Raw genomic sequence first — 16,127 nt, forward strand, 5'->3', positions numbered from 1 at the left:
GATTATGAGCTGCGTTAACTAAATAGTCCTACAGTTAAACACAAACCTTCACATCAGGCACGTTCACTGAGTGAATATCTGCTTCAGACAGGCTTCTCACAGATCTGTGTTCAGCCGTGTGACAGCTCAGGCACGATGAAGTTAGAGGAGCGTTTTTGGGATTTACAAATGCTTTTTCGCCTTATGTGATTGACCTCTGTGCTCTGAGCATCTCTGCGCACACGCAAACATTCAAAGGTTTCACAGCCTCCCTTTAATCCTCAGTCAGAGTTGGTGGAGTCTCACCTCTCAGGATGTAGTTCTGGTAGTTGTGGTCGGCCTCCGCCCCGACTTTAATGAAACACGTCAGCCCGTCAGAGGCCACGAACTCTGGAACCAGGTCTTTATCATCCTACAGACAGAAAAGACTCGTTTAGGAGACCGTTCCAGCCGGTGTTACAGAGACAGAGCTCCTGCTGCAGAGGCAGTCACACTGCAGCTTGTTTTTAATACTGAAGTGAAGTCAGACCTTTGTTCCCTGAGGTTAGCCTGCAAGGCAGCGGCTCCTCACAGGTAACAACAGCTCGCACAGACAGAAGCATGAAGCAACACATTAATATGTCAACAGTTAATCTCAAGAACTTCAGGCCAGTTTATGTGCTGACCTTCAGAGTCTGTCGTTTCACAGATATGGCTCATGTGACTTTTGTGCTGTATGTGTTTATATTATCTTTGCTGATGGATTAATATAGAAACAGGATGTCCCCGCAGCTGCTTCTCAGGGTGAAGCCAGTTTCTCATATAATCAAACTCATATAATAATCAAATATTTCCTCATATTTTGCCTTTGAAATGCCAGTGCTGCAGCGTGGGGAAGGCAAGTGTGGGAACGTGGTGTTGAAGTGTATTGTTATGCCTCGAAGTGGCCTCGAGCAGTAAGAAGCCACTCGCTGATGAACTTTGATCAGGAACACCAAACTCGGCTCCTGCAGTCACTTGTTTTCCTAACGTGTGCGTTCTTGTGAGTCTGACTTTGTGTCAGAGTCAGCTGCAGTTACAACATTCATGCCAACGGCCACTGAAGAAATCTGAAGACTGTCTCATAATTACCAGATATTACAGGAACCAGCAGCAGTGTGACCTGTGTGACCCATTTCCTTTAATCATGCAGGATAAACAGATCCGAGAGGGTTGTTCGAATTTTTGTTTGAAGCTTTAAACAGCTGGTTTGCATTTAAGATGTTTTTACATCATCGTAGCCAAAGACACTACATCAGGTGGCTGCCATTAATTATTTCCACTTTTAGAGGAGATTCTTTTTTCTAATGTTAATCAGAATAAACCTAAAAAAATCTACGTAGCAACCAGAGAAACTAAAACTACAGCCACAGAGCAAACAACAGGTGCAGGCGTCTCCCAGGCTCTAGCTCAGACTACTAGACTAGTCTCCAACCTTTTTTGTGCCACGGACCGGTTTATGCCCGACAATATTTTCATGGACCGGCCTTTAAGGTGTCACGGATAAATACAACAAAATAAAACTAGTACCGGTACTGAAAAAAAGAAGATTTATTTATAACACACGTAAAAAGACCCAGGAAAACCGAGTTAACAATAAAAACGATGACAAAAATAACGCTGAAAACCGATAAAAACCCTGAAAACCATACATTTCAGACCTGAGCCTCAACTCTCGCGGCCGGTACCAAAGACTCATGGACCAGTACCGGTCCGAGGCCCGGGGGTTGGGGACCGCTGTACTAGACGAATGCAATCAAGACCTCAGCTGAAAAGAAGTACAGTATTTTTTGGACTATAAGGCACATTAAGCGAAACAAAACAGTCAGTCAACTTTACTCAACTTGTTCTTTTTGCTTCCTCCACTTCTGTACCATTGATTCATTAATGTTGAATTCTCTGCAGCTGCTCTATTCCCATGTTGTTGCAGTATATGAATGACTAACCTCGTATTGTGGCTGGATTATCTCAGTTGTTCTCCTGACTGAAGTCTGGTCCGTTTAAAGCATCCTGCCATGCGATTGCATTTGTCTCTAACCATCGGGAACCCTCGAGTTCACTTTTATCCAGTGGAAAAGCGTTAGCGTTCATCCTCCAGCTTCACTGCGTTTATGTTATGCTAACATAGCTGTGTCGCTAGCACATCATTATATACCAGCTAGCCCAACTTCAGTAACCCTACAAACGTCACTGCTGTTTAGTTTTCTGTCTTCATTTATGTTGGAAGTGATAACAGAGCTGTACGTTTGAATTTTTTCAGAAATCTCTCAGTCAGAACATGCTATATCATGCTTAGGTAACTAGTGAGCTAACTTCCTGCTAACATCTAACTCCGTTAAATTGAATAAATTCTGTTTTCATGGATGCCTGGATGTTAAACTTAATTGTTACACCTGGTAGAGCAGAACGCTGATCATTTTATTAAAGACAAAAGAAATTGCACAGGTTTTACCTTTCAGTGATGCTGCAGTGTTTTGGACTTGAAAGGACAGAGTTTAGGACCCAGATTACTCTGGGAGACTCCTGACTATGGTAGCTGTAGTGCTCTGACAATCCATCAAGCAGTGCAGCTTCGTAGCTTACCAAAGACTTACCAAAACATTTTTTGACAGATTGTTAAGCACCGTGTAGCACATAAAATCGGTTCTAGGTCAGTGAGCACAACCAGAATTCATACATAAGGTGCACCGGATTATAAGGCGCACTGTCGATTTTTGAGAAAATGAAAGGATTTTAAGTGCGCCTTATAGTGCGGAAAACATGGTAAAATCATTTCACGTGAGTGTAAGCTGGGCTGTGCTTAAACGAGAAGTAAAGTTCTGACAGGTGAGCGTGTTACCTGGAAGAGCTGTTTGAGAGAGAAGAGGGACCGCCGGAGTTCTGGACCCTGGGAGTTGTAAAGTTTCTCTGAAACACAAGGACAGATGCAGGAAGTCACTTCATAACCAGTGGTGACATAAAAACGTCAATACTGTGGAAGTACCACAAGCCTGACTTCAAGTTTTAAGCACAGCACTTAGTACTTAACCTAACTTAACCTACAAAGCTTCCCTTAAACAGAGGATGGAGATGGGGGGGGGGGCTAAAAACAACAATTTCCAGTTTTTTTACCCCCTACCACAGCCTCCGATTTTCTCAGTATCAATGGTATGTTTGAAATGTAGCCGTTCAGAAGAAAAGGCTCATTTCTGATGACACAACAGTTTAAGTGAATCTAAACCAAAATATCGTTCAAATATCATCAATTGCACAAAATCCTCAAACACTCCTTTTACTTTCATTTAAACACAGTGAATCTCTGCAGAGAGCTGAGCAGGAATGACTGATTTCCACTTAGATGAACATTAAGCGTCTTTACTGCTCTTAAACACAGACTACACCTGTGCAGGTGATGTGCACGTACAGATCTCTTTAATCCAGGAGGAGTGGTGCAGGTTTCTGAAATTTGAGTCAGGTCAGATCAGGACTCTCAGGTCCACGACAACACAAACACGAGCAATCAGAAAACAAACAAACCTGCAGTTCATCAAACAAACAGCAGGTGGTGCAAAGAAGCTACAGCAGAGGAGACCACACTCATTAAAAAGCTCAATTAAAATGTGCGTTTTCTGACTCCATTTCCACTGCTCAGTGCACCAACCACAAGCATCTTACAACCAGAATGAATGAGTGAGCCCCTGCAGTTTCAGTTGCATGCTCTGCCTTTAAGCACACTTTGGAATTTCTGTGTGAAACTTGACATTCTGCCCGTGTTAGCCAGTAACTGCTGTTTCAGTTGTAAACAGCACTCAGTCTATAGGAGTGAGCTTGCACTAGTCTCTGCTCAGTTTCATGGTCATGGTCGGTCAGCGACACTGTCATCCACCTGTATGCAAAGCTCCACCAAGGCTCAAATTTTCCTCCACGACAGATGCAAATGGCGTCAAAAAGCATCAAACTGATGTCTCACAATTTTTCGTTACCTTCTTCTGTGAATTTATGAAACTGTAACACAAAAATTAAAGATCAAAGTCAATATCTGGCTCTGAATCAGCTACAATGTAACCAAGACAGACTTCTCAGAAAATTTCATGCAAATCGCTTCATAATCCTAATTACAAACAAGCTGAACCAATCCCGTGTCCTCTTTGGTGACACCAATGACCCCATAAATCTGTGTTCTGACCTTGTTTTGGGGAGCCGGGAGAGGACTTCCTTTCTACTTTTTTTTTTTTTTTTTTTTAATCTCCCATTAGATGGAGCCTTAGCTTTTTTCTTACAGCAGAACCATAATTAATATGTTCAGGTTTTACTGGTTTCCAGAGTCTGACTGGACCACTGCAGGTTGTGGAAACACTGCCCCCTGTCCTGCAGGCGGCCTCGTAACCACGTGTGAGCCTTCAGGCTCAGGCCTCTTGAGACTGGCACCAAAAATGAGTCAATCCCCACAGACTCCCAAAAAAATCCAACTTCAGCATTAAAAGGCATATTTATAGCCTGGTACAAAATAAATGCATAGTTTCCACTTTAATCACAACAGGACCTTTTTAAAAACACCTGTTTTGGTCAAATCTTAAATTTAAGGGCTTGGCTGCTTTGATTGTGCCGCCGTGATGATACAGGGAGCTGTAACTGCTACACCTCTGAACCGGGCCTCCACACCATGTTTTAGGAACAATTATCTGACAATAACTCTGCTTTCTGTTACAGCTCGTCTAAGAAGTTTGTGCTTCGGTCTCGCATGCACCTGAGAGCTGCGTGCATCTGTTATATAACAGTCAGACACTTTTGGTTGCAATGCGATTTGTGTGTCCACTCAGAGTACTGACCTTAAAGGTCAACACTGTCTGGGACATTAGAAACGTATCAGCATCGTGCTCAGAGACATCTCCTCTATTCCTCAAGAGCTCTGGGAAATAATCTCAATCTGATGCTGAAGCTAAATAAACTGGAGACAGTTTGAGTGAAAGTAGAGAAACAGAACTGATTATAAGAGTTCATGAGAAACTGACTCTGGAACACAAATCAAAGCAAGGAAAAAAAAAAAAAAAAAAGGGATATGAAACAGAAATAAATAGAAACACGCAGTAACCAGGGCCTATCGCAGAGGGAGGAAGTCACGGGAGGTGTACGTCGCTACAGCCACATAAACATAAATCACTCCTGAATGGCCCGCGATCACCAGCAGCCGCTCGTACACAAATACTGACTGATCGATTTTATACAAATGTGATTGGCTGGCAGCTATGACATCTAACCAAATCAAGGAAGTTCAGTGTTTACACGTCAGACAGTTAAGAGCCTCTTTAATGATGAGGGATGTTTGCATGTTATCAAAACACAATCGTGCACAGAGTTCTCTTCAGACGGAGACGGATGTCAGGTGGACGAGCGTGGAGAGACACATTTCCTCCATCGCCCTCGGCGCTACAGTGACGCCAGCCCTGCAGAAATAACAGGGGCTTAATAGAAACTTGTGACGAACAGCTTTGCAGCCTGATGTTAAACGGCTGGAGAAATATTTCAGCGGACGGCGTGACATTTCTAAATCTGACAGAGCCATCCAGAAAAGCTGCTCGTCAGCACGATCAGAAGAAAGCGTCGCAGGAGCGATTCCCGACACCTGCAGGGAAAGTGAGGACACACACCTGCAACGGCCACTTTCATCGGTTTGCATCTGCACTGAGTTTGTACGATGTAATAGCCAGCCTGCAGTTGGCATGGCAACAATCACAACAACAAGACAGAGGATGTGTGTTTGTTGCGAGTCCTGGTTTTAAGATGGTGACAGAGTTGACAGTGGGGTTTCCACCAGAAATATTATGAAGCTTTGAAAGCCTCTACCAGCTACCAGCACTACTTCGACTAAACTGCTTAATTTAAAGGTGAAAATCTGCTTTCAGTCACGCCCTGGAGGACGGGGCTGTGGCCCCCCCCACACCCTCTAGCAGATTATTACATGAAGGAACCTTTTAAAAAAACAAAAAACAAGCACGTCCATGCTCACAGGTGTACACACGGGTGATCACACCCACAAACTACACCCTTTTTGGCTCCTACCTCAAAGCACACTGTGTTCTGTTGATCTTATGTTTAACATTTAGTATTTACTGTCATATTCCCATATATCATTGTGATGTTGTTTATTCTATTACTCTTGTTCTCTTCTGCTTGCTTTCTTTCTTTCTCAGCAGGTGATCCAGGTGATTGATATATGCATTTTTTTTCTCTCTGCCCGTTCTGTTGGTTTATGTCTTTTGCCCTTCTCCCCCGTCCCTCTTCTCAGCTGTTTCTCTTTCCCTCTTTCTTTCTCCCCTTCTTTCCCCCAGTCAAGTCTGTCCCGTATTCAGTAAGTGAAAATAAAATAAACAATAAAAGGTGAATCAAATGGACCATTACGGCAAGGCTGGGATGGTCAGTTTGGTAAAGTAAATCCGTTGGGCATCTTTCTTTGCCTTTAGACAATAATTCTGATGGCAAAAGAGCCAAACGGGACAGGCGAAAAAAAATAAATAAATAAATAAATAAATAAATAAATAAAAAAATCCACTATGCAGGTGTCCAAAAGGCAAAAATGGCCACAAAATCTTGGACATGACTGTAATTCGGGCCTATTTTCTGTTGCGGATGCGTACAGATATAGAAGATAAACCTGAATGGTCACGCAAAGGGGGCATCTCTTATCTTAGCTCCTGTCTCTTTAAGGCGACACATGAAAAGCTCCAGCTGTTCTGATTGGTCAGCTGGTTACAGCATACTGTGACCCTGATTTCTTTAGGAGCTGCTGGTTGGTAACCAACGTGCACGATGATAGGAGAATCAGAGCCAGGACAAGTAACACCTCCTGTAGAAGTCCCTCTGTTACTCGGTCACCGATCTCTGATGGTTTGCAGTGGGATGATTTGTTCTTCCCCAAACTTTGCTCCTGTGTCTCACATTAAAGCTGCAGCTGGTGTGTTCGTCTTTCAGAGGCTCAACTGAAACTCCTCAGTGGGCAGAGGCGACTTATCATTTCAAACTAAATTACAGCTGACAGATGAATAGTTGGTGATATTTCAGACAAACAGAGTGAGGGAGATTACAGAGGTGCAGACACAGGCAGGCGGGGGGAGGGGGCCGCTGCTGAGTTCCTGTCAGCGGACACGAACACAAATAAAGCTCAATCTGAGGAGCTTTACCAACGTCCGCCCTGACGGCCTCCTGCAGCTCTGAGGCTTAAAACAAAGGCTCCAATCAGCCCAGAGTCAGTCTGCACATCTGGGATGACAAAGATGGAGCTGAATGGAAACAAGTCCTAAAATATTTCACAACCGCTCCAGTGTTTCACCACAGAGCCAAAAATAAAAAAGATGACGTCAGAGGGGTGAGTGTTCGCTTCACCACAGAGTCACAGGAGCCACTCTAGCTCCAGTTTGCTGAGCGAACCAATACTGGTCTAGCTCTCGAAGACTGGAGTTGGACACCCCTGCCCATCAATAATACAAAGAATAACCCAACAATCAAATAACCCCCTATGAGCAAAGACTCTGGTGACAGTGGGAATGAAAAACTCCCTTTTAACAGGAAGAAACCTCCAGCAGAACCAGGCTCAGGGAGGGGCGGGGCCATCTGAAGTGACTGGTTGGGGTGAGAGAAGGAAGACATGCTGTGGAACAGAGGCAGAGATGAATAATAACTGATGATTACATGCAGAGTGGTGTGTAAGCTCATAGAGTGAAAAAGAAACAGTGCATCATGGGAAGCCGCCAGCAGCCTACACATATTGCAGCATAAGTAAGGGAGGATTCAGGGTCACGTGATCCAGGCTGTGCTCTCACCTATGTGTGCGTTCAATACTTTTAATTATGTACTACAAATATTAGAAGATGTGTCATATTTTTAATGACTGGCTGAGGAAGACCATGAAAATCAGACGCCGCCCTGTGTCACAGCTCAGGCCCAACATGCTCCTGTACTTGATCCCACCAACAATATGTTAGCCTAATGCTGAAGAGGCAGAGTGGGGAGCAGCAGGCTGGAGGCGTACTAAGAGCATGAATCCTGAACTCAGAGAGTCAGCAGAGAAAGCCAGGCTTGTTTACTGACACAGCGAGCTGCAGTTCTGTAGCTCACATTAAGACTCAGGTAATATTCTGACCCGGGTCAGACTGGGCTGTCCGCCCTCTGGAAGCACTGCACTTCACCGCTGCAGACCATTAACATTAGCATCCTGGCGGGAAACATCTTAACCTGGTTCGGGAACAGCACCATGCAGGACAGACGAGCTCTACAGAGGGTTGTGCGGTCAGCTGAGCGCACCATCCGCTCCGAGCTCCCTGACCTGCACTCAATCTACAGCAGGCGGTGCTGGACCAAGGCCAGGAAGATCGTGAAGGACCTCAGCCATCCCAACAACAGACTGTTCTCTCTGCTGAGGTCAGGAAAGCGATTCCGCTCCCTGAAGACCAACACAGAGAGACTGAGGAGGAGCTTCTTCCCGCAGGCGATACGGTCTCTCAATCACACCACCACACAGTACTGACCCACACATATAGTTCTTACACACACACTGGACTTTCTGGACATTGTTATCACTTAAATCACTCTAAGCATATTTGCACTGCACAAGACATAATGTGGATTGCACAACACTGGTCACTATATTCTTCATTTCCAGTTAATACTTGTACAGCTGCTGTTATTGTGTGTGTATATATATTTATTTATATTTAGATTTCTTCATACATTCTTATATAGTTCTATATTGTGTATTTTGTTGTACAGTTATTTTATTTTCAACTTTAATTTATATATTTTATCTTATTCTTCCCAGTTAAATTTACCCTTCATTCTAATTTGTGTTGTACAGTTATTTCATTTTTAACCTTAATTTATATTTTATTCCTTCCTAGTTAAATTTACCCTTTTTAATTTTTCATATTTATTTCCTATCTTATTCATAGCCTTTCCTTTTTTTGTTTTCTTTAGGTCACGAGCAGTTGTCCAAGCATTTCACTACATATCGTACTGTGTATGACTGTGTACGTGACAAATAAAATTTGAATTTGAAGATAACCATCAGGCGGCTGCCTGCACAGTTACATGGAAACCCAAAATCAAACACGCGCAGTAAGAAAAATGTGGAAGACTCCGGCAACTTGAGTCAAATACAGTCCAACCGCCTCTCCCACAAAGCTGCAGTCACACCTGAGTGCAGTCAGACCTGCAAGCCTCTACAGACTCGCTTACCCTGTCAGTGACCTTGAAACCTGCCCGGCGACACGAACAGGATCAACGGGAAGTCACAGCCCCTGGTCATTTTTCGCATTAGTATTTCTCCCCCCCCCCCCCACAACAACAACCAAGTAACTTAAGCCACACAACTTCCAACCAGAAAACACTTGACCTGTAATGTGCTGATCTCCGTTCCTGGCAGTAATAAATAACACTTTTAAGCAACGTTACTGTGGATCTACCCGACACGCAGCTGGTAGATCCACAGTCAGATATTTAAGGATGGGAAAAAAAAGAAAGAAAAAAAAAGCAAAGCAGGCTGCAGGTTTTAATTATCTGTTCATTTAAAAAGCTGGTCAGCTTTAGCTCCCAACAAACAACAAATACTTCCTGCAAATACTAACAGAAGAATACAACCCCGCCAAAATAAAGCCAACAATCAATGCCTTGCGATGATTGATGGGATGCATTTAATCCTGCTTATTTTCTCTACATTTCTATTTTTGGCACTCCGCTAGAATAACTTCATGACTGAGTTACAGCTAAAAATCCCAAAATATCATGGAGCCCGTTTGAGTAACCAGCAGTTTCTTTCTCTCACGTTTGCTCTGTTTACTATCCAGAATCAGTACTTAATATTTCCTTCTATTATGGAGCAAAAGTATTGATCTGTTATAGCAACAAGGAAGTGGTTCCACCTCTAATTATATCTTTCTACTTCCTGTCTGCACAGGAAATGAGGTTGTGTCCCGCTATATAGAGAGACATTTCCTGCCTGCACCTGTAGTTTATCACACATATAAACAGCTTTCCATCACATTTCTAACGTGATGAAGAGATGAAGGAGCGAACTGGAACAGTTCTCCTGCACTGACCTCAGATCAGCCCTTTAAACCTGCTGAGCTAACAAACAGCTACGACTTGTGAGCCATTTAATGCTGCATGCCATTTAGCTCCAAAGACTTTTGAAGGCGTTTTTAATCTGATGTGTGCAGTGGACACGGTCCTGCTTTGGACCTGAGTTTAAAGAACCGTTCAGTCTGCTGTATTCAGCTTTCGTGTGTATCTGCAACTGTTGCAGCGCTTCGATGTAACGAAGCACACGACATGCTGTGTATCAGGTGAAAACGTGTGAGCTCCTCGTAGCTTATCCAAGATTATTTGTTGTCACTGAGAACGTCAGCACCTGTTGACAGCAGCTCAAGATAAAACGCTTAAAGTTACTTCTGTCTCTCAGAGGACCGCGAGTCACTCAGACACCCATCTTTGACCCAAGATGGCCACCAGACAGCCACAGTTTCACTGCCGCGGCCGAGCACCGAGGAGGGAACGTGCCGGGATTATAGAGAGCTATAACTGCTCTATGATGCAGCGCAGACGCAGCTGCTGAAATTCCTCCGTCCTGACTGAACTCCCACACTTAGACTGCGTGAAGGGCAAAGGATTCATGTTGCTTTTCCACCAAGATCAGACCAACTCGTTCTGACAAACAGAAAATCATTTCAAGTCTGTTTCACCCTCACGCTGGCAGCAGGGAAATAAATAAACAGGTGAAATACAAAAACAAAACAAAACAAAAAATAAATTAAAATCAGCTGACCCACTGGTTTGCTTACATCCGTCTGACCTGATGTGAAACTTACTGAGAACCTCAGACACATTTCAGCTCTTATTTTGTTGGATTTTATTTACAAAAAAAAAAAAAAAAAAAAAGCATTTTAAGAGTTGAATGTAAGAACTACAGAACCGTCTCACTGGATGTCTGTTGGTTTTTAGCTACAAACTATTCACATTGTTTTATATGATCGTGAGGTTTAGACTGAAACAGCAGACTGGAAACATTATTTACAACTTTTTGAATCAAATTTAGGGTTTAATATTCTTGAAGTCTTTAAGAAGTCAGACATGTTAATATGAGGCCAAATCTGAAGCTTGATTTATAGCACTGCTTTAAATCTACAGTCCAGCCTGATGTGCAGATTCACAGAGACATCAGTGCAATGCAGACTGTAACTGTGGGTCTGTCTAGTAGTAATATGAACACGGTATAATGATAATGTAAAATGACTAAGTCTCTGTGGAACAAGCTGTAACTGGCAGGCTTGCTGTCTGGTCTGTCCTGAAGTCCCGAATTTTACAAAACATATTCTATCATTTGGAAAAGTTCTTTTCATGTATTTGTGTGATTACGGCACTTTGGAGCAGAGGCAGTGTTGCAGTCTCCGGTTCACATCCCGTGCTCTTTCACATTAGCATGCTGGATTCCCTGCTGAGGCTCCAATTTGCTGTGCACCACGTCGGCTTTAGTAACTTCTCAAAAATGGCACATTTGGTTTGACGGTCATTCAGCAGTCCAGCTGAAGCAGTGAGTCGGGTCCCTTTCACAGAAGTTTGTCTTGTTTTTGTTTCCTTCAGCTGCTTTTGTTTGATTTTCTCTGTTTATTCCCTGGTAAATGTCACCTTCCTCCCTGTGAATCAGGCCCACTGAAGTGTTAATCAGTGCATCTGCATGAATGCGGATACAGCAGGCCGGAACCACGGATCTGAAGAACTGCATTCACTAACGACCATCAGAGTCTTCTTTGAGTCGAAGGAAACGTCAGACAGGCAGAGGGACACAATGGGAAGAGGTCAAACGGTGCTTTCGGTGTGTTGACGTTTTTCTCCGGCAGCAGCGAGCAGATGCAGCAGAGCATGAGCGATTCTTGTTCTGTGTAAATAAAGCTTGTTTACATCCGTCTGTCGGAGACAAAAACACATTTCTAGAGATTTATTTTTCAAGCGTTCCTCATAAATAAAGCCCATCAGACTGCAACAGCAGGGCCCTCGTTGAGCTGATTAACGAGCATGATAGCGATGACTGAAACAGAGGGACACTGGGAAGGATTCCTGTGTTTGTCCTGTGGAGACAGGAAGTGAGCTACATTATCTCAGCGTGGTATTTCCTGTTAGTGTGAGCGTTGCTAATTGAGTCCAAGCCCAAAAGGGAAGAAGCTAACTAAAATCTTCAAAAGCATAATTTACTATAAAAAGTATCAATATAAGCAAAGGCATGTGATCTCAGAGAAGCCATGATTGTAGTTTTCTCCTGACTGCATGGCGTGGAGCTCACGCTGAACACGATTCAAATAACTTTGCTTAAACTAGAAGAAAAGGATTTCCCCGAGAGACAATCAGCTCGTCAATCAGCTGGAAGGAGTCAAATAATTGTGTTTAGCTTCTTGAAAATAAGATTTAATGCTTTTTTGGTCCCACGTGACAGGTAACTGAACATTTTTGGGTTTTGGAAACAGGGACGCGTTCCTAATTTTTTAACTTACCGGTAGTATAGACAAAAGATCCAACAAGGAAGTAAAGACGGGAGTTTAATGAATTTAATGGGCAAACTGAGATGATATCAGGCTAACATTCACTTCTGGGATGTTTTTAGCTTTGCAGATGTGAAGATTTGATGTTTTTCATTTGCCATTGTTTTTTCTGATGACTGGGTGGACTGAGTGGCACTTTATTCTATTTCTGACATCGACAAAGACTCTTTGCAAGAAGGAAACAATGGCTGGTTGCAAACCTCAGAGTATATTTAGAGCTGACACAGCCCAGACTCTGTTTGAAATGTACAATTATTATGAAATAAACATTTTATTTTTAAGTGACATATCTGCTGATTTTTTTCCCCCTCTGAATCTTTGATGCTTTTTCATTTTCCTCTCACAAAGTCAAAGACGTCATCTTGGACTTTACAGAGAAGCAGTTTTAGAAGATTTGATAATAAACAAAATGTGATCTGAACTCATGATCAGGAACGCCAAGTAAGTGTGTCAACATCCAAGCAGCCGCCACAAAGCAGGGAAGGAAGCACAGTCAGTGCATTATTGATGACATCATCACGCCGCGAGCCAACAGGACACACAGACAGACACACAGCATTGCTGGAAAAATGGCACTATGAGCTTCATGTAGAGTCTTGTCAGGATGTGACTTTAAGGTTCAGGTTGAGACAGGTGACCAAAAAGAAACACATACATGTTTTTACCTGCAAGTTTTACAGTAGTTGGCAAACTTAAACCTGAATCTGTGTCTAACCTAAACCCTGAAACCAGGTCTGAACCCTCCGAGGGTCCCAGTGGAAGGACGTGGCATCCTCGTAATGTGTTAATCTCCTCCTGTGGGCTTCAAACTGATCCCAGAACAGTCGTGTTGCAGTGCTATTTTACTTCATAAAGAAGCAGATAAAGAAATGGATCATTTTCAGTCTAATAAGACTGGTTCTACAGAGAGAAACAAAAGGTAAGCTCTGTGAGCTATCCGTCCTCGCTGGAGTGACAATCACAAACAAATCACAGCGAGGGTTCCAAGGAGTACACATTCTGGGAAATCCCCTCCGGAGCAGGAAGGGTGGGGTCATGCCAGGCAGCACGGGAAGGAGGAAGGGAATAAGTGGCTGACAGCGGGAACTCTGGGAAAGTTCAGCATTTCCCAGGAGAGGAGATTCTGACCAACTGAAGTCAGACCTCAGCAGCTACCAGAGAAACGGACACTGATCTCAACAAACAGTCTGAAGTCTGAAGCTGTTCACAGGATCCTGAGATTCAAAGACACACAATAACAAAGAGATGCATAACAATTAAAGAGACACAAACGGAAAAAGCTAAGTGTAGTTGATGAATCTCAGGGCTCCTCTGTGTCATTTAACAGCCACTGGATCCTCTGAGATCGTTTCACACTCGGCCTGCAGAACCTGATTGTTTCAAAAACGCCTTAAAGGAAATGAAAATGACAAATTTGGAGTCAGAATAATGCAAAACAAAGACGACAGAGAGACGCACTGGTCTTCTGAACAGAACTACTCCATCTACAGGTGGAAGCTTTTTGAAGAATGCATTTTAATGATGAGTTTATGGCAAAACACAGTGCCACTAAACACAGTTATGTGTAGTTTATGAGTGCGATTGTCTCAGGATGTCCTCTGGGTCATTTGACTGGAACACAGTCTCTCCCGTTTCTCACTCTGCCTGCAGAACTTTCCAGCATTGTTTCAAAACTCTTAAAGAAAATGAAAGCGAAGGCTTTCTACCTCCGGCTCCGTCCTTTCTGACGCTGGCGTGTCCAGCTGCTGCGAGCAGCAACACCACAGGCGCAGATAAGGGCAGAAAAGGGCTAAAAATAAAAACCCCAAAACCAGAGTGGAGCTTTGGTCTGCTGGGATGAAAACAGCTACAAACACAGAAGTGTTCAGTGAACCGCCGAGAGGCTCGGAAGACCATTTTAAACAACCATCGTGCCCAAAGCCAAGACACAGTCAGCAACAATAAATAATCAGCCACACGCAGAGCAAGAGTGCAGATGAGGTGAATCCGCTCAGTTTGAGCTGCTTCACGTTGTCTGTATTCACTGGTGTACACCACTCTGGAAAGGTTTTAAGTAACAACCACAGGGAGGCTTTTAGACCGCGACGTGAACGCAAACACGCAACTAAATTTCCATTTACACCACATCAGGATCGAACTGTAGAAATAAATAATAATAATAATAATAATAATAATAATAATAATAATAATAATAATAATAATAATAATAAATTGCATTGATATAGCGCTTTTCGGGGCCCTCAAAGCACTTTACAATACCACTATTCATTCACTCTCACATTCACACACTGGTGGAGGCAGCTACAGTTGTAGCCACAGCTGCCCTGGGGCAGACTGACAGAAGCGAGGCTGCCATATTGCACCATCGGCCCCTCTGACCATCACCAGTAGGCAACAGGTGAAGTGTCTTGCCAAAGGACACAACGACCGAGCCGGGGATCGAACCGGCAACCTTCCGATTACAAGACGAGCACCCAACTCTTTGACGATACCCACAGATTTATTTTACACAAACTGCTCTGGTGTATAAACAGACACTGTCCTCATTTTAACATGGACAACCCCCGCCTAATATGCATTTACTTCTTTGCATATACGTCATTCTCATATTGAAATATTGACGTCCGTAATATCGTCCTCAGGAAGTTCTCTTAAAGACAGTGGAGCCAAAACTGCTTATTTCAGACAGAATGAACTGATAGGTTCAGTATAAAATAAAGTTTTATTTTATTTTATTTATGAGTAGCAAAGTATGCAAAGCTACTATATACTAGTCAGCGACTAAAAATATAAAGCTGGAAACCGGGACAACGGGTCCCCAAATGTGTTCCTGACAGACAGACAGCAAATACAACAAAGTGACCAACAATAAAAGCAGGTGGTGCAGATCTCTTATACATGTCCTTATATGCCCTCATTTAATGTTCATGTTTCTTTTTTCCACTTGAAAACCAGAAAGTGAGAGCCAATCAGAAAGTTAATTTAAAGTGGGCGGGGCTAAACGGGCTCATTTCAGACAAAGGATGAACTCAGAGCAAGGCCCAATGTAAGATGATTAAGGAGGATTATGATCTGCGACTCATGCAGAGCTATTCTAGTAGGGCCCTCTAATAGCGTTACATAAATGACTTCCTGTTTGACTCACAATTAAACAACATGACTAAGAAGAAAAAGCCAGCTGGTGTCCAGAGATGAGACTCATTAACCTGCAGAACCCAGAGAGCCGGTCTTTAAACGATCAGCAGCAGGCTGAAGCACTTTAAACCGCGCTCTCCGTTTATAAACAACAACAAACAATAGAGTATAAATAGATCACTCAGCCTCTTTGTTTACAAACAATAAAAAGTTAAATATTTGCAGGCTCTGCCCCTCGCTGAGCTCCTCGGGGATTTCTGATGATTACCAGTCATGAGCCGGTCTATGAGCCGTTCAGCACGCAGCCACACCCAGCATGCACCTGCTGCAGCCCGGTGGCTGTGTTTGATTTGGATCCATCAGTGTGTGCACCGGATGGTGCGCTGGCAGCGATTAATTAGAGGAAGGCACAACAGTTTCTTTAAACTTATGCCA

General features: G+C 43.3%; 1 protein-coding gene across 6 annotated transcripts in view; it reads right to left on the minus strand.

The window, feature by feature from the left end:
• The window catches only part of fhod1 (formin homology 2 domain containing 1), a 51,062-nt gene that overhangs the window by 19,772 nt on the left and 15,163 nt on the right, over positions 1 to 16,127 (minus strand). For all 6 annotated transcript variants that reach the window (XM_080884001.1, XM_080884000.1, XM_080883999.1 and 3 more), the window contains exons 4-5: positions 2,837 to 2,904; positions 286 to 391 (exon numbers count right to left, since the gene is read on the minus strand). In XM_080884001.1, the coding sequence (XP_080740127.1) occupies positions 286 to 391; positions 2,837 to 2,904 (174 nt within the window). The remainder of the gene's footprint in view (positions 1 to 285; positions 392 to 2,836; positions 2,905 to 16,127) is intronic.

Source organism: Rhamphochromis sp. 'chilingali' (genome assembly GCF_963969265.1).
Source record: "Rhamphochromis sp. 'chilingali' genome assembly, chromosome: 6".
Classification (NCBI taxonomy): domain Eukaryota; kingdom Metazoa; phylum Chordata; class Actinopteri; order Cichliformes; family Cichlidae; genus Rhamphochromis; species Rhamphochromis sp. 'chilingali'.